Source organism: Hydractinia symbiolongicarpus, chromosome 5 (genome assembly GCF_029227915.1).
Source record: "Hydractinia symbiolongicarpus strain clone_291-10 chromosome 5, HSymV2.1, whole genome shotgun sequence".
NCBI classification, from domain to species: Eukaryota; Metazoa; Cnidaria; class Hydrozoa; order Anthoathecata; family Hydractiniidae; genus Hydractinia; species Hydractinia symbiolongicarpus.
The window spans coordinates 16,715,979-16,743,303 of record NC_079879.1 but is presented as its reverse complement, the minus strand read 5'-3'; the positions used below and the strand labels follow the sequence as shown (position 1 = coordinate 16,743,303).

The 27,325-nt window shown below is 34.3% G+C and overlaps 1 protein-coding gene and 1 long non-coding RNA gene across 7 annotated transcripts in view; both read left to right on the top strand.

Moving 5' to 3' along the window:
* LOC130645005 (testicular haploid expressed gene protein-like) overlaps window positions 1-4,701 on the top strand; it is a 28,858-nt gene extending 24,157 nt beyond the window's left edge. For all 6 annotated transcript variants that reach the window (XM_057450832.1, XM_057450836.1, XM_057450830.1 and 3 more), the window contains one exon: window positions 4,389-4,701. In XM_057450832.1, the coding sequence (XP_057306815.1) occupies window positions 4,389-4,652 (264 nt within the window). In that variant the 3' untranslated portion in view covers window positions 4,653-4,701. The remainder of the gene's footprint in view (window positions 1-4,388) is intronic.
* Window positions 4,702-8,012: 3,311 nt separating this feature from the next.
* Window positions 8,013-25,527, top strand: LOC130645004 (uncharacterized). The gene is made up of 2 exons (XR_008982667.1): window positions 8,013-8,399; window positions 25,377-25,527. It is a non-coding gene; the product is annotated as an uncharacterized LOC130645004 (long non-coding RNA).
* Window positions 25,528-27,325: the final 1,798 nt, after the last annotated feature.

The window sequence follows — 27,325 nt, the reverse complement described above, 5'->3', positions numbered from 1 at the left end:
TGAAGATTAAACAAAAATGTAAACAAACAGAAAAAATGCCCGACAAGTAGTTTTGAAAGAAATTGCAATCTTGTTACAACACAAATAGTGTTCTTAGAAGTATCGCGAAGAAAAAAAAAATAAAACAAACAGAAATTTCTTTTCTCCAGCACTGAGTTGCTTCGTTCTTTATGCCAAATTTCATACAGCTTTCGGGGAAGCGTTAGTTTCTGGTTAGTAATTTATCTAATAATCTGCTCCTGATTGGTCCCTTATTTCAGCGGGAACTTTCAGGACCGCTACAGGTTTCTCGCCACTGTGCTAGCTGGTTTGTATTTCGTGCGCATTTAACACCGTTACAAACAGACAGACGACGGCTATTATTATAGAGACTGCATTAACTTCAAAAAATTTGAGACTGTTTATAAATTTTCAAACAAAAATTTTTCGAATTTTGGACTGATTTCGGACGAGAATTGCGGACAAATAAAGACTTAAATTCCGAACATCTCTAGCTATATCTGTCTTTTTTCAGAAGCACCATTTTAAATAAATTTCTCAGTCCAAATCCTCGTAAGATCGACTGAGTGGTTGGTTTCTTCTTCGATCGCAGATATTATTCCGGCTTCTTCAAACGCTTTTTTACCATTTCTGGGTCGTTTCTCAAGCGATCATATAAACCAATTATCCACTTGGCATTAGTCGGTTTCATAATGGTCAAAGTCTTATTGATTTTTATTTCGTGGATGTCTTTTCCTTGGTCAAAGCCCTTTGAAATCTCGTTGGCATACCAATCGCTAAATTTGCTTATGAGAAAAGATTTTGCCACAGCATTGATAGATAAATTTATTGGTTGGAAAACATGTGTAAGATTTTGTGGTACAAAAACGCTAATACAAGTTCCTTTATCTTGAAGTTCCTTTATCTTGCGCTGAAAATTTAGCTTCGTGTCTTTCAATAAACCTGGTGCGATTGGGATTTTCGCAGTTGTAGTTTCTCGTCTGCACATTTTTTTACCTTCTTGCTCCATCCTGTAGAGAACGTTGTGACCCCATTAGTGCCTTCATGAGATGTAGCCACCATTCTCAATTAGAAGAGATCATTCGTTTGCTATAATCAATCCTTTTGCAACACTGTTGATGATTTCCGCAGTTACTGGTGCACCCTTTAAACGCAATGCTTCTACCATAGTAACCTGGTCTACCTCGTTTCTTAGTCTTGATTTTTGAAGGGAGTTTGCCTTAGTTGTTCGTTGCAACCTAAAAGTAAAATAAAATGTTTTCTTTTGATTATTAAATTACCACCTACGACGAGATTACACTTTCTGTGCATCTGACAGAGGAAGACAGCTCAAAAATTTGGTAAGGTAAGAAAAGAAGACGCTCTTAAAAATTGTATAACTATTTCATTCACATACCTTCTTAAAATCACTCTGTGAGTAATGTCTCAAAGCCGCAGCGTTACCATGGCGGATTGCGTATAAACCAATTGCAAGCTTTTGCAAAAGATCCCATGTTCCGCATTTCCTTCGCTTTTTTGAGTTTTCTTTTTCACTCAACTTTTTAGCAACCTCTCCTTTTTCTCGATTCGTGAATCAGAAGATTGAAAATGTGTTACAACTTGTGAAGGTTGGTGAACGTTTGAAATAATCAGTGATAGTAAACATGTCGGAGACTATACCTTTCTTGAATATGTTTTTAAGACTAGTATCAGAACATTAAAAAAAACGTTCCCAATTTTAATTATTGAGTTTTTTAACAATTTAACATTAGAATTAGAAAAAATTTCTATTTTCTTAAAAAGATGGCCTGATTCTTTTGTTGAGAAAAGATACAAACAATAACGGCATCTTTTACGACACTGATTGCATCTCGGGGTTGGTAGGTGTATCAAAAATTAACATAAAAAATGCCAAGAAAAGATGAAGCATTGAGTTTCAATAAAGAAACTGATCTTGTTGCATTAATATTTGATCCCTCACTCCATTGCTTTCACCAAAAAATCAAGAGTATTTAGTACCAGTTACCGTCGGAATTATCCCCTTAAAGATGTCAAGACGTGCACTACTTTTTAAAAAGAGGTGGACAAATGAAAGAAAAGGTGTACCGTGCAAGATGCGAAGAATCTCCGATCCCAAAAGAAAGGTTAGAAATCGTAACACTGGTGACATTTAAATTTCCGATGAAAAGAAACGCTATCTTTCAAGACTGGTTGAATGGGTTTAAAAGAACTACAAGTCCCCAAATATTGGATTCGAAAATGTTGATCTTGGTGAACAGTCAACCACAAACAGTTTTAACAGCCATGACGGGGATGGTGGAATTGACGACGAAGATGCTTTTTTTTAGACGACGGGGAAAAAGATGTTAATTGAATTGAATTTTTTTTCGAAAAAAAGTCAAGGGAATACTTCTTTTTTTTCTAAATGTTTTTTTTAATTTTTTACCCTTACATTTTTTACGCTTTTGAAATTTAGGCTTAAAAAAATTCGGACAATTAAATTTCGGACAAGCTTTTGTCCGAAAATAAAAACGTCCAAATTTTTTTAGAAGTTAATGAAGTCGGTAGCCGTGGATAAAACCACGGGTTCGCCCGTCTTTTAAATATAGCGTTTTCGTAACACCACTTTTTTCTCGCCCACAAACAGACAGACGGAATACGGCTATTATTAAAGAGATTGTCCTCCTTGCAAAATGTAAAATTACAAAATCATCCCCTTGTACAGACGTTTACACAAAATATAAATAATTAGTTAGCCTGTGGAAAAATTCACTTAATTAAGGAGGCAAATAGTTACGGATTTTGATGACTATGTCATGACCGTTACCATTTTTGTCAAAGATGGTCACGCTGATCCTTCCAGGTGTGTTCAGCTTCAAGCGATGATCAAAATAACGCATAGAATCGCGTGCATATCACGAAGTGTTAAGAAGTATAAGGATTATGAGAATTTTTGATGATCTCACTAGACCTTACATATACATTCTTTTTCTTTCAGAATCTTACTACTCTACTATGTAAAGCTAAAATAAACATTCTGCGGGGCTCTTGCCGAATTTAGTGGGTATACACACACTTTTCAAAAATGTTTAAAAACGTTGCAATGATTTCGTGCGTTCGTGCAGTAAATCTTTCAAATATTTTCATATAACGCAGATAAGGGTAAGCTTAGCAATGTAATATAGTCGCATGCCAAAGCATTAAAGGTCTGATCATTGTCGGCCTTTTACCGTATTAAGAAAACAAAGCAAACGTGCCATGTCTGATACAATTCAGCCAAATAAATGCTTATTAGGACCCCCTGCTTATTAATTTTTGATAAACACTGTCACTGATCTCTATACTTAAAAACCCATACTAACAGACTTTAAATTAACCTCGTGGTCTGTAAACTTTTGACATGCTTTGTTGCGAAAAACCTTTTCACGATTAATTTTGAGGATATGAGTACAAAAGAAAAAGAAAAGAGACACCCTCTTCGCTTTGGCTTTTTCTTTTTAGTTTAGATTAAACAACTTGTTTCCGTGAGATACGACACGCGCATGCTAAACTAGGGGTAAAAATATTATTTTTTTTAACATAACGGCCCCGTACAGCTGTAACCTAATTAACAAATGGATCTCCTGTTTTCTCGTTTGGCGGTTTTTGGTAAATTTTGGCGTAACGCTACGCTTTGGGGAGACAATGTATCAGCCATAAGAAAGTAGATCGTGATTTTTGTGTCGTGAACTCACATAGTCACTCACACAAGCGTAATATAATATAGGATAATTATTGCAATTGGAAATGCCTCTCTGGCATTCAAAAAAGAAAAGGCTTGATTATTAGTAACACTTCGTTTTCTCCTAAAATTTTGACAAAATGTCATAAAATTTAAAATAATTTTTATAAGTTTTTTAGTATTTTCTTCTAAAATACGAACCAAAACCTCTTAAAATCTTTTAAAATTCTGACGTTTTAAATCTGTGGCCATCCTGTATAATCAACGTCGGAAGGACATTTATCCGAATTAGTTTTTACGGGTTGGGAATAATGAGGAGCAAAAGCTATTTTTAACAATAATCCAAAATTACTTTTTCACCGTAAAGAATGATAAATGAATTTAGAAACCATCTACAAACCCTGCAAAAATATATTTTCATATTACAGGGTTACCACTCTGGCTGAAAAGACTGGAAAAAGACCTGTTGTTGTTTTTATTTCTTACCAGAAAATTGTTATGCTTTAATCGAAATTACAGAAAGTTACTTGTATTAAAATTATTTGCACGTGTATAAGTGTTTGTTTTTTGGTTTGTGGTGTATTTCAGCAAGTTTTTTTTTTGTCTACAAAGGTAATGCTACATCAGACAGACTTAGAGCGTATTTCATCTGTAGGACTTCTGCATTTTTGTGTCTTTTTTCTTTTAGGATTTAGCAAAAGCCAAAAAAATAACGGACGGATATCGTCCTAATCGTGATGTCGAATGGAAAGTGCCACGTTCTGCGATTAAAGCTTGTGTCACAGTAAGATTAACATCACTAGCTGCGCCTATTGTTCGTGACACAATGGATCACGTCCAATTTGATCCGCTCGCATTTGAAGTAAAAGAGAGTGCACTGAAAGGAAAAGTACCCGATAGAATTAACGATTTGGCCCAACCTGTTATAAGAGGTCCGAAATTTTCGAAGTAATATAACTCTATATTTTATTTATATTTGAAAGAAATTTTTCATAACAAGACATTTTAACGCTTTTATCTATTTACCTAGTCGTTGACGTAACGTTAAATTTTGATGATGTCAGCCTTGCATATGTAAATTTTCTTTAAAAAAATTTGTTAACCCAATGCATCTGTTGCTGCACCCGTTTCTGTTAACTGTATGCGATATAGATCGGCAACAGTTGTGCATTGTTTATCGGATACAGCCATATGTCTGTATCTCTGGAGATAGCTGACAACGCTGGCTATCGGTCTCAGCCTATTAGGCTAAAAAAAAACATGGCGACTGTAGAGGGCTGTGGCCCCCGGCCTCCTAGGCCACTACGATCCTGGGGGCCGATTAGTTTTATTTTTATCGTTCACTACTTGTGCAGAAAGCAATATAAGAAACTAGCGAAGGCGCAAAAAAAATTGTTGTTTTAAAATAAAAATACACGCTTTACTTTTTGTTCAAAAAATATATTTTTACATCAGCCGAATTTACATTCTCCTCCGGTTCCCATGTTGGTATCTCATAACCAATCCACTTTATCAGGTATTCAGTAATATTTTGATCTCCACTTTCTCTTTCTCTATCCTTCAGGATGTAATCGGCAAAGCATTCATCAACACTGGCTTGGGACATTACTTCTTGAAGGGTTATGTCGAGGCCTCTTGTGTTCGGGACTTTATCGGTCAGCTCAAGCATTTGACAATTGTCTTCAAGCTGACTCATTTTTTTATGACTTCCTTTTTTTCTTTTCTTTACATTTGAGGGAAGAGGATCTGTCAAAATTTCAGTCACCGCAGCTTCCATATTTTCATTGACAACCTCACTATTTTCTACGACTGCGTCTGTAGGAGGTTGGAGACTAATCTGGTGACCCTGGTGGGATCGTTTTTTTCGCTGTATAACTATGGCAAAAACCGCGAAACCGCAAAGTTTCTTTCCTTGAAAAAATATTATTTTCATAAATCTTTTTAAATGACAAATAGAAACAAACGACTTAGACTGCGGTAAATTATTTTTGGCACTTGACCCGACCATAAGAGAATTAATTTTTAAGGAATTCATTCTCGCAAAAATATTAGGACTCGCTAACTTCGCGAAAATCATTTTTCTTTTCGAAACATTTTCCCGCAAAATTAATTCCCTGGTATGATATGATGTTATCCAATATTATGGATAGTTCCAATTTTGTACAGTTTGACGGTTTCTTAAAAATGAAACCCGGTGGTATTCCGAGAACTTCTATTTCGCCTTCAGTTATCTTTCGTTACGGTACACGCGTCCATTTCCCACATGATGCTAAATCTATTTAAATATTTGTATAAACATCATAAATATCGCAGAAAGCCTCGTATACCAGCGTCGAATTTAGGGCCTGTAGCGTTTTTTTTAATATCTTATATAATCCTCATATCAAAGAACGCTATTAGCTCTGATGCATGAAAGTGCAAAAATACTTACATATCTTCTTGTTAAGCGCTTCAGTAACTTTGTCTCCATCACTTTTTGAAGCTTTGGCACTGTTCTCAGAAACATCTATAAATTAAAAATAGCGGAATAATTGCTAAAGCTAACATTTTTATTCACGTTGTTTGGAGGAAAGCATATTTTTGTCGGAAACTTCAAACCTGCAGCGAAACATGAAAACTCCCACTCGATATTATGTTGCTGTTCTACAAAGTCTACACCTCGTTGGCTGCCGTACACAGAAGTGTGATCTCTATTCCTCTCGCAATCAACATCAATAACCAATGTTTCTATGCCAAATGACAACATTTCTTTGCACTAGAATAACAAGGTAATGGTAATGGTAAGAATGTTTTCAACATTGGGTTCTATTGCGTTAATAATTTTTAAAGAACCTTTTCTAAAATAAATTTACAGAAATTTCTCCCCTGATAGTCAATAATATTTACCAAGGATTCAATCTTTCGGCGAGTCTGTTGAATTTTTAGCCGTTGTTGCTCTGCGCTCATGTCTTTGAATTCCGGAAGTTTGAAAGTTGTAGCCTGATCACAGTACGATGACTTCAATTTCTGACAATCCACCCCATGCTCGATTGGCGTTTTTTAATGCTAAAGCGCTAATATGGTTAGTACCTAAAATATATCATTTCAAAATTAAACTTATATCTTAACATGTGAAATGAATGTTATTATTTTTTACAAAAACTAGCTCATTTTGCCTGTCAGAGAGGAAATAAACTCGGATCGAAATATCAAATCCTCGCATCGTTCGTGCACGGAGTTTTTCTGTTTTTTCCTGCTTTTCACTTCTTTTTTGATCAATCCAGTTCTAAATAAAGATAAAGTGTAAAATTATTTTCGTGACTCATCGTCTTTTGGTAAATAGCGATAGAGCGGAAACTGACTTGGATCTTTGTTAGCCCTGTTTGTTCTACCGCTTCCCTCAGCAAAGTCAAAGAACCAATGTTGTCTCTTCCGTAACACGTCATTCCCTTGCCGTACATAGCTTCTAGTATATCAAGTTGCTCCTGCGATTATTGTGTTCTTTTCGTTACTGTGCTGGAGGTCACATCGTTATACTCAACTAAAATAGGAATAGGTTTTGGCGTGAAAACAGCGTTTGGATTCACGACTAAGGATTTGAACGTAACATAGCGTCCGGCATTGCAAACAACCGATTACTAATGTTTCACTCTAGTATATGATACACTATATCCATCGTTGCTTCTTCTATAGACAGCTTTTGTTTTAAATAGACGGGGACAACTAAACGTTTGGGCATTTTTGTAAAATTTAATTTAAGATAAATTACTTTGCGGACTATTCAAAAATTCTTTTGGTTTTGTGAAATCGTAGAAGTTTATCAATATTGTATGTTCTTTATGCAAAATGAAAATCTGTTCTGAATATGCTTATAGGCCATTTGCTAACCAGAGTAAAACATTGGCTTGACGCTGATTCACTGCGGCATTGTTTATAAAGTTCGTTCTGTCATTATTCGAAATAACCGTATCAGAGCCTCCGAGTTACTCGGTATGGGCCATAGGCTAACCAGAGTAAACATTGGCTTGACGCTGATTCATTTCTACGTCTTTCTTACTGTGACAATTATCGTTTTGCGCTACGCAGGCAACAGGTTCGTGAAGAAACAAGGTGGGAAGGAAGTTACGCCAACAATTATATTATATAGTTAAGTAAGGTACACGGATTTTAATATCTAGTCATGAAATTTAAAACAAAAATAAAATATAACTATATGTAAAAAAATATCTTAGGCATTAAATACATTTGTTTTGTTTCAGAATAAGTCTAAGGAAGATGGTTGTTTCAGGTACAAGCCATGCGCAACACTTTTGGGTATATACGCCTTATTCCCTGCCGTTGTATCTCTAATAATAATGCGGAGAGTGTGTCCGTCTGTCTGTGACAGGCAAAGTGGATGTGTTCATTTTCCTTTGATGTAGCCGAAATTTCCTTTGAAGTCTCCGAAAAAGTTATATCCATTTTGCCAGCGGGTTTACTTTGTTTACTTCACGTGATCTAAAAAATTTTAACGGCTAACTCCCGAAAAATGGTAACCCTCGACACAAAAGCAACAACAAGAAAACAGCCCCTACCTCTTGAAAAATTGCAAAAAGTAATTCAGAGAAAGAAAAGTCCAAGAAATGAAGTGAGAAGCGGTAGCTAGAGCTAGAAGTAAAGTAGTAAAGTTAGAAGAAGAAAATAGAAGCTAGAGGTTGAGGTGGATTTGAAATCACAAATAGTAAGAACTTTGATGTTTTTAGACGTTTAGTTTTTATGTCACTGGAGCAAGCAGACTCGCATTTTCCAAGAAAAGCCTCAAATTCTTGAAGTTTCATATTTTAGCGCTTTTTTAAAAACAAACCTAGCCACCATATTTGTTTATGTTTTTGTTGCATAATTAATGTATCCCCTGGTGCGTAACTAATGTGTTTGTCCTAAAATTCAAAATGCTACATAAAGCTGTTAGCTGACTAACAAACGGAAAACTTTGGTTTGTTGAACTTACTGATCACTGTAATGTTATTATTTTTACATTACTATTGTTTCTCTTTATATGTGTTTTACTAAGCATAAATAGCTAGCTTTAGTTTTAGCTAAGTGTTCCCAGTTTAAGTATATTTAACTGGGTCTTAGCTACTGTTAGCTAGCTAATGTTGTCCTCCATGGGCTAGCTCTCTAACCTATGACTTATATTGTTATTCCTCTTTTTTAATTATCTATAGCTAGCTACCTTAGTTTCCAAACTTCTTTTCTTTTATGAGCACGAATTATGATGTAACAAGCTAGCTAGCTACCTACCTACAAAATCTTTAAAGACTTGAACTTTTGCAGATGTATTTTATATTTCTTTTCGCATTTCCTGTTAACTTTACAAAGGGACCACGTGCAATATGACAAGTGGAATATTTTTTTTTCCAGAATTTAAAGCGTGTGTGTTAAGTTATTTTTTATTGTTTTGTTTCTGACATCCTGTTTAACTTTCGTCAGCCTACATGTAAAATGCCAGGTTATTTTTACAGGGGGGTGTAGCTAGACATTTGATTGGAAATTTACATGGGTTTTTGACTTTATTTTAATTTATGAGAGGATGGTCATTTGGTTCGGGAAGGTTGTTCGTGTTTTTGTTTGTGTTGCAAACTGCTGTTTTTTAAAATTTTCTGTAAACTTTTGTGGGAAAAAGACCACATGCAATATACTGAAAGCACAAATTTTGTAGAATTGGTCTCCACTAAAGGCTGTTGTGTAAGCTAATGGCTTTTTCATAGTTCGTATTATCAACTTTTGTTGGGGAGAACTAAACTGTATGTGATGTCATTTTTGCTGGAAGAAAATTCCATGGTTTCACGTTTTTGTTAAGAATTTTATAATTGTGGTAATATATAACTGTGTTTGGTGATGATGAAAAAACTTTTTTGTTTTTTATATTTTATGAAATGCCTGATTTTTCTGTAATTTTTGAAATTGCTATTATACGTGTTGTGACTGTTGGTGTTGTAACTGTCGGTCTTCTTACTGTCGGTTTTGTGAGTTTAGTGTTGTGAGTGTCGATGTTGTGAGTGTCGTTGTTGTAACTTTTTATCAACTAGATTTTACACCTTGCAAGCTGTTCTGTTTTATTTTGTGTAAGATTTGTGTGGAGGATTTAATGTGATTTGATATTTGGCATTTTGTGTAAGATTTTAAGAACATTTTTTTGTATATACACTGCTGACGTCAGAAAAACATCTAAAAGAACCTATTTTCCCATTGTCCTTCTGCCTAAGTGGATTTCTCCACGGGCCTTATCGACTAGTCTATATAATAATACGCTAAGTGTGTCTGTCTGTGTGTCTGTGACAGGCAAAGTGGATGACTTCATTTTCCTTTGATGTTGCCGAAAAATGCATCTCTAATATGTCAAATTTTCTGACGTTACGGCACGACGAAAATAACACTACTTTAACGTCAATATCCTATATTGATATAATGAAGCTATTACAGTGCACCTAAAACTTTGAGGCCAAATAACTTGGAAACGAGGTGGTGACGTCAATGATTTTTCACCGCGTGGGTAACTAGGGACCACCTAGGACAATTTTGGGTAATTTTCCCAAACCCGGGTCCCCGAATCCGTTTCTGAATGGACGGGTTGATGACGTCATCAAAAAACCTTCAAACTCTAATATCTCTGCAACTGTTTATCAAAAGTACATGATCCTATACATTTTCTTAATCAGCGTTTCAAGATCTATGCGATAAAGGCAACAGGTATACAAATTTCTAAAAAAATATTTTTAGGTTTTGACGGGCCGTTGCTGACGTCAGAAAATGTTTTAAACCCTTCCTCACCTCATTAACCGCTCATCAAAAGCACATGATCATATACATTTTGTTGATCAGCGCTTTAAGCCCTACGCAATAGAGGCAACGTGAAAATAAGCTTCTGAAATTTTTTTGTGGATGGGTTGTTGACGTCATCAAAATTCAAATAACGCTTCTTTTTCTTTTTTATCCTGGCTCAGTGGATTTTTCCACGGGCTTTATGGACTAGTCTCTATAATAATACGCTAGGTGTGTCTGTCTGTGTGTCTGTGACAGGCAAAGTGGATGTCTTCATTTTCCTTTGATGTTGCCGAAAAATGCATGTCTAAAAATTTTTTAATTTAATTTTTTTAATTTTTTAAACCTTTATATCTTATTAATCATTTATCAAGCACGTGATTACATACATTTTCTTGATCAGCGCTTTAAACTCCGCACAATAGAGGCAACGTAAAATCAAGGTTTTTTGCAGATGGGTTGCTGACGTCATCAAAATTCATATGACGCTTATTTTTCAATTTTATCCTGCCTCAGTGGATTTTTCCACGGGCTTTATCGACTAGTCTATATAATAATACGCCAGTTCTGTCTGTGACTTTTGCAAAGTGGATAAAATTTCTTTGATAAAGTCTATAAAACATCGCCTATAAATTTGTTCTGTAAATTAGCAAACTTTGACGTTAGAGCAATATTGACGTCAAAGGAAAGTATATTAAGATTAGTGAAGCCAATGCATTGCACTTTTAAAATTAAGGCTTAATAACTTGGAAACGGCTGGAAATAACTGACGTCATCTCCTGCGTGGGTAACTAGGGACTACCTAGGACCAAGTTGGGTAAGTTTTCCAAACCTGGGTCACCAAATCCGTTTCGGAATGGACAGGTAAATGACGTCATAAAAAAACCTTTAAACCCTAATATCTCTGCATCCGTTTGTCTCAAGTACACGATCCTATACATTTTCTTGATCAGCGTTTCAAGATCTATACGATGAAGGCAATAGGTACACAAATTTCTTGAAAATAAATTTTTGGGTTTGACAGGCCATTGCTGACGTCAACAAAATTTTTAACACATTATATCTCCTTAGGCTTTTGTCGAATACATATGATCCTATACATTATTGTGATCAGCGTTTTAACCTTTACACGTTATAGCCAACGAATAAACTAAACTTGGCCAATTTTTTTTGTATCTGCACTGTTGACGTCAGCAAAAAATCTAAAACAACCTATTTTTCCATTGTCCTTCTGCCTAAGTGGATTTCTCCACGGGCTTTATCGACTAGTTTTTATATAATCGAACTACAGCTTCATAAATACATTTACAATATAACTTTTATTTACCATCTGCACTTTCACTTGAATCTGATTATATTTCACTGTCCTCAGAGTAATACGCGAAATCTATCGTTTCGTCGTCTTCGTACATCACTAGCACATCATTCGCAAGTGGATTTTCAATATCAACGAAACTATTGAACAGAGCTTTATTTCGATTTAAAGTATCGCTCACGCGGCCCATAACTTCACTGATGAGAAACTTTTCGGCAGGCTTGTCGCATGTTTCCAAGTATTGTTTTAGTATTTGAAATTGCTCTTGCCAATAATCTATAACGCATGACATTTCATGTTTTATAAAGCCAATCTCTTCAGACGCTCGTTGCTGTATCAAATATAATTGGACGCAATTTCTCTTCACATTTTCTGGAATTATTGACGTTTTCTAAAATAACAAGTATTGCAATATGCACGTGACATGTGCGTAAAACTTACTAATTATACTAAATTATAAAAACATGGAAACAAAAATCACTTAAAAAATCACGAAATACGGCACACGATTTAAACACTAACATGGATTGAAATACTTTGGTGGACAGCTGAGTTCACATCCAATATTTCACTGTATATGAGGTTAGAATAGCTCTCGTTTAACTCCTTCCGTATGTCATTTAATCCGTCCAGCTGATTCTTTTTTTCTCTACACACTTTATTTATTTGCGCGCTGAGACGATTAGCAATTGCAGATCCATCTAAGAGAGAAACCCAAATAGTTTGATTATAGTAAGAGCTATTACGCCGTAATAAACTTAGATTAAGAAGGTTAAGTTTTTTAAAAAGAACCTCGTATCAAATTTGAACGATTAACGATGGTATGTTAAGTCAGTAACAAGTCATCAATTCATGGTAATGCGAACTAAGGACAATTGAATAGTTCATTAGTACCTCCGTAACGCTTTTTTAATACCAACAACATCATTCGTTCTGATACCCCGTAGTATAGTTGGCATATGGCTTCATCTTGTGATAATTGTAAGGCGTTTTTATGTTCGAATGGATATTCAGGAGTGCTATCGGTTCAACGTGCAAGAGTGTTATGCTTCTTTTCAAGACTTGATTGAGAGTGATATCAGTCCTAAAAATCGCAGAAATGGTTATCTTTTTTTTCTTATATATATGTCTATTATATGTCTATTATATGTCTATTATATATGTCTATTATATATGTCTATTATATATTTCTTATATATATGTTATACTACTATAATATAACAGCGCAAACTTTAGGATGCCTAACATAATTAAATAATTAGGATGTCCACCTTGCTGCTTTAGAAATATGGCAAGCTCGATCTGATGGCTTTTCACTCTAGTGATTCTCCCTTATTCTCGCCTACGCGCGCCCGTTTAAATTACTAAAAATTACCTTTCGCATTTGAAGGCTGTTTTGTTACCACTTCATCCTCCTCGCTTTTCCACGCATTCAACACGCCTGATGTGATACTTACTAAGAATACAATTGACAAACAAATTATATATAGGCTTTAAAAAGTACTTTCTTTAATTAAAATTCTCTGCCCTCGATGTTTTAACAAAAAAATGTTTTTTAAATATCTTTCTGCGTTCGCAAGTTTGACGCAGAAGTATTCTTAATGATAACGATTTAAAATATGCACATGCGTGAAAAAAAAAACTCTGAGAAAAGAATACTTTTCTTAGTATTTCCTGTCTTAAGGTTGTAGAACATCTTCACTAAGTAACATACCTTGAAGTTTTGAGCATATTGCATCAAGTTCATCACAGCACGACTTCATCGTTTTATTGGCTTTTTCATAAAGATTTACCAATGTATTTCTTAAATTAATAAACCTTTTATAAATACTACATTACTTAATCATGTTTACCTCTTTTGCTTATTTTACCTATGTATAACTATATTGCCCATTTTGATTGATCCAAAATGCATTAAAGCGTCACCCAGTAAATCCATGCGATGAGCGGGGCTCATCTCTTTAGTAATTTTGGAAAACGAGCGCAAGTATGACCAAAGTCTTTCCATTAATTCTCCGTCCATGAGACCAAATGACTCTAGTCTTTGAATGGAGTTCTTTATCTAGGTATACATTACATTGAAGTATATTATGATCTTAAGCACTTAAACAAGTGATAATAATTACCTACCTGGCAATTACCGTTGTGACCATATGAATGAAACAAAGGTATACCAAAATTGAAATGTTTGTACTTCGTCATGGTTTGTTTTTTCTGTAAAAAAATTGTATTATAAAACATTGTTTTATCACTGTTAAAGAACCGCTTTCTCATACACTTGATATTTAAAAGTTTTTGTAACTAACCTCAAGTGTCGCTTTAAAACACATGCTATATCGTGTACTATATGCACATTTAATTCTTTTCCATTAGATTCCTGCAAAATCTTATCTAACAGCATAACAGCATAACCCAACCTGAAAAATGGCAGTCATCATTTTTCCTTATATGAAAAAAACAAAATTTCCCATCATAAAAATCATGAACATATCTACAAAAATTTAACCAAAAGTAAGTATATGCTTAACCCACTGGATATTTATGTCGACACGACATGCCAAACACACCAGTAACACTGAGTTTATTTGTCTTCCCCTTAGAATGGATGTTGTTGCCAGCTTGCAAATTACTGCAATCCTAAAATATATATCACATATACATATATATATGCACATAATGTCACATACATAAATAACATTTTTGTTGATTAAAGTTAAGTGTTTTTGTATAAATATTTTAAATATATTAAGGGAAAACAAAGAAAGTGAGTAATATATTTAAAATATTTATACAAAAACACTTAACTTTAATCAACAAAAATGTTATTTATGTATGTGACATTATGTGCATATATATATGTATATGTGATATATATTTTAGGATTGCAGTAATTTGCAAGCTGGCAACAACATCCATTCTAAGGGGAAGACAAATAAACTCAGTGTTACTGGTGTGTTTGGCATGTCGTGTCGACATAAATATCCAGTGGGTTAAGCATATACTTACTTTTGGTTAAATTTTTGTAGATATGTTCATGATTTTTATGATGGGAAATTTTGTTTTTTTCATATAAGGAAAAATGATGACTGCCATTTTTCAGGTTGGGTTATGCTGTTATGCTGTTAGATAAGATTTTGCAGGAATCTAATGGAAAAGAATTAAATGTGCATATAGTACACGATATAGCATGTGTTTTAAAGCGACACTTGAGGTTAGTTACAAAAACTTTTAAATATCAAGTGTATGAGAAAGCGGTTCTTTAACAGTGATAAAACAATGTTTTATAATACAATTTTTTTACAGAAAAAACAAACCATGACGAAGTACAAACATTTCAATTTTGGTATACCTTTGTTTCATTCATATGGTCACAACGGTAATTGCCAGGTAGGTAATTATTATCACTTGTTTAAGTGCTTAAGATCATAATATACTTCAATGTAATGTATACCTAGATAAAGAACTCCATTCAAAGACTAGAGTCATTTGGTCTCATGGACGGAGAATTAATGGAAAGACTTTGGTCATACTTGCGCTCGTTTTCCAAAATTACTAAAGAGATGAGCCCCGCTCATCGCATGGATTTACTGGGTGACGCTTTAATGCATTTTGGATCAATCAAAATGGGCAATATAGTTATACATAGGTAAAATAAGCAAAAGAGGTAAACATGATTAAGTAATGTAGTATTTATAAAAGGTTTATTAATTTAAGAAATACATTGGTAAATCTTTATGAAAAAGCCAATAAAACGATGAAGTCGTGCTGTGATGAACTTGATGCAATATGCTCAAAACTTCAAGGTATGTTACTTAGTGAAGATGTTCTACAACCTTAAGACAGGAAATACTAAGAAAAGTATTCTTTTCTCAGAGTTTTTTTTTTCACGCATGTGCATATTTTAAATCGTTATCATTAAGAATACTTCTGCGTCAAACTTGCGAACGCAGAAAGATATTTAAAAAACATTTTTTTGTTAAAACATCGAGGGCAGAGAATTTTAATTAAAGAAAGTACTTTTTAAAGCCTATATATAATTTGTTTGTCAATTGTATTCTTAGTAAGTATCACATCAGGCGTGTTGAATGCGTGGAAAAGCGAGGAGGATGAAGTGGTAACAAAACAGCCTTCAAATGCGAAAGGTAATTTTTAGTAATTTAAACGGGCGCGCGTAGGCGAGAATAAGGGAGAATCACTAGAGTGAAAAGCCATCAGATCGAGCTTGCCATATTTCTAAAGCAGCAAGGTGGACATCCTAATTATTTAATTATGTTAGGCATCCTAAAGTTTGCGCTGTTATATTATAGTAGTATAACATATATATAAGAAATATATAATAGACATATATAATAGACATATATAATAGACATATAATAGACATATAATAGACATATATATAAGAAAAAAAAGATAACCATTTCTGCGATTTTTAGGACTGATATCACTCTCAATCAAGTCTTGAAAAGAAGCATAACACTCTTGCACGTTGAACCGATAGCACTCCTGAATATCCATTCGAACATAAAAACGCCTTACAATTATCACAAGATGAAGCCATATGCCAACTATACTACGGGGTATCAGAACGAATGATGTTGTTGGTATTAAAAAAGCGTTACGGAGGTACTAATGAACTATTCAATTGTCCTTAGTTCGCATTACCATGAATTGATGACTTGTTACTGACTTAACATACCATCGTTAATCGTTCAAATTTGATACGAGGTTCTTTTTAAAAAACTTAACCTTCTTAATCTAAGTTTATTACGGCGTAATAGCTCTTACTATAATCAAACTATTTGGGTTTCTCTCTTAGATGGATCTGCAATTGCTAATCGTCTCAGCGCGCAAATAAATAAAGTGTGTAGAGAAAAAAAGAATCAGCTGGACGGATTAAATGACATACGGAAGGAGTTAAACGAGAGCTATTCTAACCTCATATACAGTGAAATATTGGATGTGAACTCAGCTGTCCACCAAAGTATTTCAATCCATGTTAGTGTTTAAATCGTGTGCCGTATTTCGTGATTTTTTAAGTGATTTTTGTTTCCATGTTTTTATAATTTAGTATAATTAGTAAGTTTTACGCACATGTCACGTGCATATTGCAATACTTGTTATTTTAGAAAACGTCAATAATTCCAGAAAATGTGAAGAGAAATTGCGTCCAATTATATTTGATACAGCAACGAGCGTCTGAAGAGATTGGCTTTATAAAACATGAAATGTCATGCGTTATAGATTATTGGCAAGAGCAATTTCAAATACTAAAACAATACTTGGAAACATGCGACAAGCCTGCCGAAAAGTTTCTCATCAGTGAAGTTATGGGCCGCGTGAGCGATACTTTAAATCGAAATAAAGCTCTGTTCAATAGTTTCGTTGATATTGAAAATCCACTTGCGAATGATGTGCTAGTGATGTACGAAGACGACGAAACGATAGATTTCGCGTATTACTCTGAGGACAGTGAAATATAATCAGATTCAAGTGAAAGTGCAGATGGTAAATAAAAGTTATATTGTAAATGTATTTATGAAGCTGTAGTTCGATTATATAAAAACTAGTCGATAAAGCCCGTGGAGAAATCCACTTAGGCAGAAGGACAATGGAAAAATAGGTTGTTTTAGATTTTTTGCTGACGTCAACAGTGCAGATACAAAAAAAATTGGCCAAGTTTAGTTTATTCGTTGGCTATAACGTGTAAAGGTTAAAACGCTGATCACAATAATGTATAGGATCATATGTATTCGACAAAAGCCTAAGGAGATATAATGTGTTAAAAATTTTGTTGACGTCAGCAATGGCCTGTCAAACCCAAAAATTTATTTTCAAGAAATTTGTGTACCTATTGCCTTCATCGTATAGATCTTGAAACGCTGATCAAGAAAATGTATAGGATCGTGTACTTGAGACAAACGGATGCAGAGATATTAGGGTTTAAAGGTTTTTTTATGACGTCATTTACCTGTCCATTCCGAAACGGATTTGGTGACCCAGGTTTGGAAAACTTACCCAACTTGGTCCTAGGTAGTCCCTAGTTACCCACGCAGGAGATGACGTCAGTTATTTCCAGCCGTTTCCAAGTTATTAAGCCTTAATTTTAAAAGTGCAATGCATTGGCTTCACTAATCTTAATATACTTTCCTTTGACGTCAATATTGCTCTAACGTCAAAGTTTGCTAATTTACAGAACAAATTTATAGGCGATGTTTTATAGACTTTATCAAAGAAATTTTATCCACTTTGCAAAAGTCACAGACAGAACTGGCGTATTATTATATAGACTAGTCGATAAAGCCCGTGGAAAAATCCACTGAGGCAGGATAAAATTGAAAAATAAGCGTCATATGAATTTTGATGACGTCAGCAACCCATCTGCAAAAAACCTTGATTTTACGTTGCCTCTATTGTGCGGAGTTTAAAGCGCTGATCAAGAAAATGTATGTAATCACGTGCTTGATAAATGATTAATAAGATATAAAGGTTTAAAAAATTAAAAAAATTAAATTAAAAAATTTTTAGACATGCATTTTTCGGCAACATCAAAGGAAAATGAAGACATCCACTTTGCCTGTCACAGACACACAGACAGACACACCTAGCGTATTATTATAGAGACTAGTCCATAAAGCCCGTGGAAAAATCCACTGAGCCAGGATAAAAAAGAAAAAGAAGCGTTATTTGAATTTTGATGACGTCAACAACCCATCCACAAAAAAATTTCAGAAGCTTATTTTCACGTTGCCTCTATTGCGTAGGGCTTAAAGCGCTGATCAACAAAATGTATATGATCATGTGCTTTTGATGAGCGGTTAATGAGGTGAGGAAGGGTTTAAAACATTTTCTGACGTCAGCAACGGCCCGTCAAAACCTAAAAATATTTTTTTAGAAATTTGTATACCTGTTGCCTTTATCGCATAGATCTTGAAACGCTGATTAAGAAAATGTATAGGATCATGTACTTTTGATAAACAGTTGCAGAGATATTAGAGTTTGAAGGTTTTTTGATGACGTCATCAACCCGTCCATTCAGAAACGGATTCGGGGACCCGGGTTTGGGAAAATTACCCAAAATTGTCCTAGGTGGTCCCTAGTTACCCACGCGGTGAAAAATCATTGACGTCACCACCTCGTTTCCAAGTTATTTGGCCTCAAAGTTTTAGGTGCACTGTAATAGCTTCATTATATCAATATAGGATATTGACGTTAAAGTAGTGTTATTTTCGTCGTGCCGTAACGTCAGAAAATTTGACATATTAGAGATGCATTTTTCGGCAACATCAAAGGAAAATGAAGTCATCCACTTTGCCTGTCACAGACACACAGACAGACACACTTAGCGTATTATTATATAGACTAGTCGATAAGGACCGTGGAGAAATCCACTTAGGCAGAAGGACAATGGGAAAATAGGTTCTTTTAGATGTTTTTCTGACGTCAGCAGTGTATATACAAAAAAATGTTCTTAAAATCTTACACAAAATGCCAAATATCAAATCACATTAAATCCTCCACACAAATCTTACACAAAATAAAACAGAACAGCTTGCAAGGTGTAAAATCTAGTTGATAAAAAGTTACAACAACGACACTCACAACATCGACACTCACAACACTAAACTCACAAAACCGACAGTAAGAAGACCGACAGTTACAACACCAACAGTCACAACACGTATAATAGCAATTTCAAAAATTACAGAAAAATCAGGCATTTCATAAAATATAAAAAACAAAAAAGTTTTTTCATCATCACCAAACACAGTTATATATTACCACAATTATAAAATTCTTAACAAAAACGTGAAACCATGGAATTTTCTTCCAGCAAAAATGACATCACATACAGTTTAGTTCTCCCCAACAAAAGTTGATAATACGAACTATGAAAAAGCCATTAGCTTACACAACAGCCTTTAGTGGAGACCAATTCTACAAAATTTGTGCTTTCAGTATATTGCATGTGGTCTTTTTCCCACAAAAGTTTACAGAAAATTTTAAAAAACAGCAGTTTGCAACACAAACAAAAACACGAACAACCTTCCCGAACCAAATGACCATCCTCTCATAAATTAAAATAAAGTCAAAAACCCATGTAAATTTCCAATCAAATGTCTAGCTACACCCCCCTGTAAAAATAACCTGGCATTTTACATGTAGGCTGACGAAAGTTAAACAGGATGTCAGAAACAAAACAATAAAAAATAACTTAACACACACGCTTTAAATTCTGGAAAAAAAAATATTCCACTTGTCATATTGCACGTGGTCCCTTTGTAAAGTTAACAGGAAATGCGAAAAGAAATATAAAATACATCTGCAAAAGTTCAAGTCTTTAAAGATTTTGTAGGTAGGTAGCTAGCTAGCTTGTTACATCATAATTCGTGCTCATAAAAGAAAAGAAGTTTGGAAACTAAGGTAGCTAGCTATAGATAATTAAAAAAGAGGAATAACAATATAAGTCATAGGTTAGAGAGCTAGCCCATGGAGGACAACATTAGCTAGCTAACAGTAGCTAAGACCCAGTTAAATATACTTAAACTGGGAACACTTAGCTAAAACTAAAGCTAGCTATTTATGCTTAGTAAAACACATATAAAGAGAAACAATAGTAATGTAAAAATAATAACATTACAGTGATCAGTAAGTTCAACAAACCAAAGTTTTCCGTTTGTTAGTCAGCTAACAGCTTTATGTAGCATTTTGAATTTTAGGACAAACACATTAGTTACGCATTTTGCTAAGTGTGCAATTTGCATAGATAGCATTTGCTAAGTGTGCAATTTGTACAGATAGCATTTTGCTAAGTGATCAATTTGTACAGATAGCATTTTGCTAAGTGATCAATTTGCATAGATAGCATTTGCTAAGTTGTCAATTCGTACAGATAGAATTCTCTAAGTGATCAATTTGCATAGATAGGATTTGCTAAGTGTGCAATTTGTACAGATGGCATTCGTTAAGTATGGAATTTGCATATATAGCATTCGCTAAGTGATCAATTTGTACAGATAGCGTTGACTAAGTAATCTTTTTTCAGAGTTGACAATCGATTTAAATGTTTGCTGCAAAAACTCTGTATGGTTTATTTGAAGTTTTTTATTGTTGGCAGATAGAGGCCACCGTAAATAACGACTTAAAATATTCAAATTTAGAACGGGATTGAAAATTAAAATGGAAAATGGTGGATGTTTGAAATCAATAAAAACTGCAGTGTTAGAACTTATTATTTTCGTTATTTTCACATTTGGTTAAGGCTCTATCTATAAAGTGGGATCCTGAAGACCCTTTCTTAGATCTTGATTAAATATATGTACACTTTAAATGCCTCTAGCCTGCTTGTTGTGTAATTTCTAGTAATCATTGCTTTTGAATTTTGGTTAAAATTCGTTTAAAAGATTTTTGCATACATTTTTGACTTAACAAATCTCCGAAAATTTTTGTGCTGAAATAACAAATTGTGTCCAAAAGTTTTTTTGCTGAAACATTTTCCGCCAAAAATTATAGTTCTGCGTTATAACGAATATGATAACAGAAATGCAGTACGGAATTGCATAGAGGCTTGTGAATAAGCTTATTGGCCAGGGGAAAAATATATACGGTGTATATTCTGAAACAATAGTTAAAGCTTTAACTAGATATTTTTATAACTGATCTCGATCTGAAAAATTCTGAAAATTCCAGGATACAGGATTGCTATGTATGAACTTCACGACTCGAATATATAATAACTTCTGAACAAGTTCAATTTCAATGAATTATTACTCAGTTAAGTTACCAATAAAATCCTTCAAAATTTCTCTTGTTGAAGATTTTTCAAAAATGCTGATGGTGCATGGTTTGATAACAGGTGATCTGAAAAAGAAAGTACATTTAAAATTGAGAAAAAAAAAACACAATTTTACCAGGAACTGAATTAATACTAGGTTGTTTAATTATTGTCTACTTATCTGATTTAAAGTTAGAATTTATTAAAAAAGTTTCGATATCATTGTTAAACAAGTATAATATTAAGCAGGCGATACAAGATTTTTAAACCTGTGGACAATACAGGACTTATTTTGTCAAAATTGATTTATTGAATTGAACAAATTTGATCATTTATTATCGAGGAAATTGATTGGTCATTGTTTTCGAATTGAATTAAACAAGTTGATACAAAAAAGGGTAGACACTCAATTAATAAATTTGTCAGATTTGATAAATCAACAACACATCATATTGTAACTTCAAAAGAAAACATGAAAAAATGAAGAAAAAAAGAAACCTGTAACATACTGTGGGTAGCGTCTAGTTGTACTGCAACGGCTAACTATGTTATGTTATTGGTTAATTTATCAGTTCAACTTGACTGTTCAGTGCAATGAACAACAATATTTTTTCATGCTTATACAAATATCTTTTTATATACCTGATAGTAGCCTCACAAAGGTTCCTTTAGAAGTTATTTTACCCACCCAAAACGCCTGCACATTTTACGGTGTATGTGGCTTATCAGCACCCTCGTTGATAAGATTACACAAAGCAGGATAAAAGCTTTTTGTTGCTGGTGACTTCTGAAAAAAAGGAACTCTAATGAAAGCACTATTTTGTGTAGTTCTAGCTTGATAGCTGTAGTGCAAGTAAGAGTAGTTTTACGACTATTACCTAATAAAATGCAAGAATTTAAAAATAGGTATTTACCTCCCTAGCTACATCAGTAAAGCTACTACGACAAGCCAGACCATCGGGAAGGGAAGACCAACAAAATGTAAGCAGTTTTAGTCATGGCCATACACGGAATGTTCTGTTCTTAATTGACTTTAAATTGTGATGCATTTATAAATTGCGGCCTTTGGATCAACGCCATAAACCGTTCTGAGTTTAATTTCATATAAGATATAAGTAATCCTTCTACTTACTTATTGTTAACAAGGTTGGCAACAAAGTGGACAAACAAAAACAAATCTTTTCTTGAAGATAAATTCACGTGAGCTGCAGCGACATTTAAGCACATTAAACGAGACAATATTACAAAGCTTCAAATTAACATAACAAAAGAATCTCGTTTAACATTTTTTATGGCAGTCAAATCTTGGGAGACAACAAAGAAAACGGGACAAGATAGGTTTTGCTCGATCAGTGTGTTTTTTTGTCTTGATGGTACCAAACACACAGGTCGTGTTATATCAAACCGAGGTTGGATGATCGAGCCGAAGTCCCCCGCGGAGTTGAGAGTAAGAAAAAAACATCTCCATACACAAAACAAACACTACATACCCGCGGTCAACTAAATGTGCGCCCCTTCGGCGGGGCGCAACTATAGAATAGCTCGATGCTAGCTAGCTAGTTAAACTATAACTCTTTAAAAACTTCTGTCCATAGGTTTCCATATGTTCCATAGGTTGTGGCCATTACGAATTATTTTGGATTTAGGGAATGTGCAGCTTGCCCAAAGGTAGGAATAAGCTTATATAGTAATTATAAACTTTACTACCAACTTTAGGATCTTGTTAGAATAGTTTTTACATATATGTCTATGAGCTTCTTAGGTAGACACAGCGAGTGAAAAAATGTATCACTACGTGGACATGTTCCTTAGGTGGACAATTTGGTGTCCACTTAAAACTTTTAACCATATTTCCTCCTCTTCTACAGGCTAAAATTCATAACCTTTTATGCTATGTATTGTACGGACCAAAGTCACAAAGTGTTAGGAATATGTTTATTTTTTAATCGCGCAACACTGTGGAATAGACATTTAATTTTTACTGGTGTATATTTTGTGAAAATAGAAAAAAGTAGCATTTTGTCACCACGGTGTATAAGGTGATTAAAACAATGATACATTTTAACATTCTAATATATCTTGGGTGGTGTTTGCATGTACACGTGTCAGTGTACATCATATACTAAAGTGGTTACAGTTTCTCAGTTTTCCATAGAATAACGGACATTCTAGGACTTTTTTGTATATATATACCAGTCAATTTTTAACGACCTTCGAGCCAACTTGTAATTTCGATTTTTCTCGTGTTAAATGAAAAGATTTAATATATTTAGGACTTATATGGTAAAATAAATGAAATAAGATAGTGGTAATTTTTTTGATAGCTTTTGTGTATTTTACTGACCAGATTGGAAACTCCCTAATAACATACTTCACCACGAATATGTTTTGGACTGTAGCAACTATTAACTTGAATTTCTGTCAAATAAAGATATATTATAATATCTACCGTTAAGAACATTTTTAACTACATTAGATGGTTGCCGTGTATTTTGCAGACCGTGGCGTGAGTTTTGCTTCTGGTCTGTAAAATGAAAATGTAAAAAAAAACTAAATTGCAATGACACATATTCTGCAAATAAAGAGACTGATCGACATTAAAGTAATTTGAACGAGTCATTCATGAATTACTTTACTATCACTTTAAAGATCACCGGACCCGGATTCCATAATCCAGTGAATCGCTATTATGTTATGATATACTAGTACAATAATCATGAGACGCCCCAAGTAATAAATTAATAAATTTTCTTACCTCTACTAATTATTGATTCGATCAAAAAAATAAGGTATGTTGTTTCTGTAGTTGTATACGACTGTTACCTTAAGTGGACATATATATGTGCAAAATATCTCGACATTAAGTGGACACAAATCTTTAAATAATTCTGTGCATGATTGCTTGTCGTTTCGGCTGTTGTATACGACTGTTACTTTAAGTGGACATATATATGTGCAAAATATCTCGACATTAAGTGGACACAAATCTTTAAATAATTCTGTGCATGATTGCTTGTCGTTTCCGCTGTTGTATACGGTTTTTTCGACATTAAGTGAAGTATTGTAAGCAAAGTAAAAACAATTCCATTGGTTTTTGTACTCTAACCTGTGATGGTTAACCATGATATAAATAAAATCATACCTGGACCCGCCTCTTTCTCTTGGATTAAATTTCTAACGTTTTTAACTCCCTAGAAACAGTGTTCAAAAAATGATTCATTTGAAATCGTTAATACCTCCGAACAGGAGAAAACCATTTTTCTCCTTACATTAAATAATATGCCTCGCTAATGCAAGCGCCGTTTTCTTGTGCATCTTTGAGGTTTCTAAGACTACCTGACTGACTTGGATCTGTTTTAGATATAAATGGCAAAGGGAACATAAAACGCACAAACTTGTTCCCAGCGCTTCTTAAGTTTTCTGCATTGTGACGGAAACCTGAAGAAAGTGTTTCTTTAGGTTTCCGTCCCAACAAAAACTACAAAAGCGCTGAAAACGAGTTTTAAAAAGTATGTGGAGCATGATGGTAGCATCAACATTTATTCTCACCCTATTTCCTGGAGCAATCATCAGAATGTTGATTCAGTGTCGCCGAAATACTTACATACCCAATACTGTTTCTGTTAGGACTGGGTTAAGACTTTAAATTGATCTTGTCTTACTAGAAATGTTTCTGATTTTGAACTGCCTGTCTCTGAAAAAACTTTTAATTTTATTAGTGTTTTTTCCCTGGGATTTCATTAATTCCTTACAATTCCGTCTGTATGAAGGTTATATCGCAAGTGTAATTGTTTTTTTTTTCGTTTTAGCTACATCTCATACGGCATCCGCTTTATTGATGGCGCGGCAACGCAACCGATGACACAACGAGAACCTACACATATGGATGTAGCTTTTTGTTATTTTGTTTTTAAATAAATAATCCTGCTAACCTTATTTGGATTTGCAAGCAGATTAAAATTTCGTCACTTTTGCACTTGCCTAAAAGGTGTTTGCCCAGGCTCGACTCTCCTTCGATGTGCTCCGCCGAAGTATTATAGTTTTCACCGAAGTTTAACTACTTATGGCCGCATTTTGCTGATTTTGTTGCAACACGGTGATTATACGTTTTGTTAAAAGCCTACTGCGGCTCTTCCGAACTAATTTCACATCTAACACGGCGAAAACAGACACAACGCAACCTCGTTCCTAGCGCCTTTTTATACTGGGACGGGCAGAAAATATAAAATATGCCCTTGGGACGAGGTTGCTGGGAACGAGCTTGCTTGCGAATCTCGTTTTCTACTCGAGGTAGCCAATTGAATATGCTCCTACTAAAACGTAGGAACGGATAAAACAAAACAAAACAAAATAATGTGGGCTGTTTAAAGGCTTAACAAATTTGCACATTCGTCAATCATGCCGACGAAAAGCACATATTTCCTGGCCGAAACCAGATGAAATAGGGTGTTCTCATATCTCATCTCGTCGACCCTGGCTCGATCATATATTTCTGAACATAATTTGTTCAGCAGAAATAGGATCAATGGCCGCCGACTACCAAGAAGTTCGGTTTCACCGTTTTCCTCGGCAGTGACAGCACAAATCTCAATCTCTGTAGCCAAGGGCCGGATCTGAGAAGCCACCCACGGCGTAATCTCAATCAAGTTATTTAACTCGACAAGGAGAGATATCAACCGCTCAGTGTGTGCATTCATCGTGTTTGAAGATTAAACTCTTAACATATTTATATATCAGAAACTTGCTGCAGGTTACAACTGGTTCAGTATTGAATTTGAAAGTAAGTACCCGCATTACACGGGTGTTTTACAGCTGCTTCAGTATAAAACTAGCATGCCGAATGGTAGCTTATATTCTTGATTTTAGTTAAAAAATTGAATGTTGTTTATAAAAAATCAGACTAAATGTGAGTCTATTAGAGGAAAAAAGGACTAAGCCGAATTAGCCGAAATAAAAATAAATTAAAAACAAAAAGAAAAAAAATACAAAAAGTAAAAAACAAAGAACGCGGAGAAGTGAATCATAAACTTTCTGTTCCGCTTTCGAAAAAACAGAATTAGTTTTTTGCTTTTGTGACAAACTATGGTGATAAAATGAATGGCTCTTGGCACGTTCAGCAAACTAAAGGACAGGCAACCTCGTCCCCAGCACCTCTTTTCGCTTTTTTGATATCGGCTGCGACACGGAACTTTTTTTTGTCAATGTGAATTTAACCTAATGAATAATCTAAAAAATAAGAAGCCATGTAATGTTATCATTTTGTGTATATCGATACAAAGACATCGTGATCACATAGAAAAAAGAAAGTTAGTCTAGCTAAGTAAGCTTTCTTCGAGGATATCAATGTCAGTTTCCCTCAAGCAAAAGCTTAGACTCAAATAAATATCAGAGCAAATCCCTAAAATTAAAATCTCCCTCATAGTAAAGTGAGGCCATTCAGGCTCAAAACAAAGGATTTTCCGATACTGAATACTTCATTACAGAACAATAAAACTAACCAATTTTAAGACACAGCGAAGTTTTTCCCACCTCAGCAATTCCGATTTTCTGTTGATAAGAAAAATTGTGCTGGGTCTCCTACCTAGCAGCAAATGGAAATTTCCCTTTGACTGAACAAAATAAAACTCTCTGTATAAACAAACAAACAACAGTGGCGTAACAATGTAATGTAAAGCAAGAGTGTTTTTTGGTGAAATGACAAAACGCGACAAAACTAATGCAATTTTAGAATTCCACGAGATGATTTTAACGAAAATAA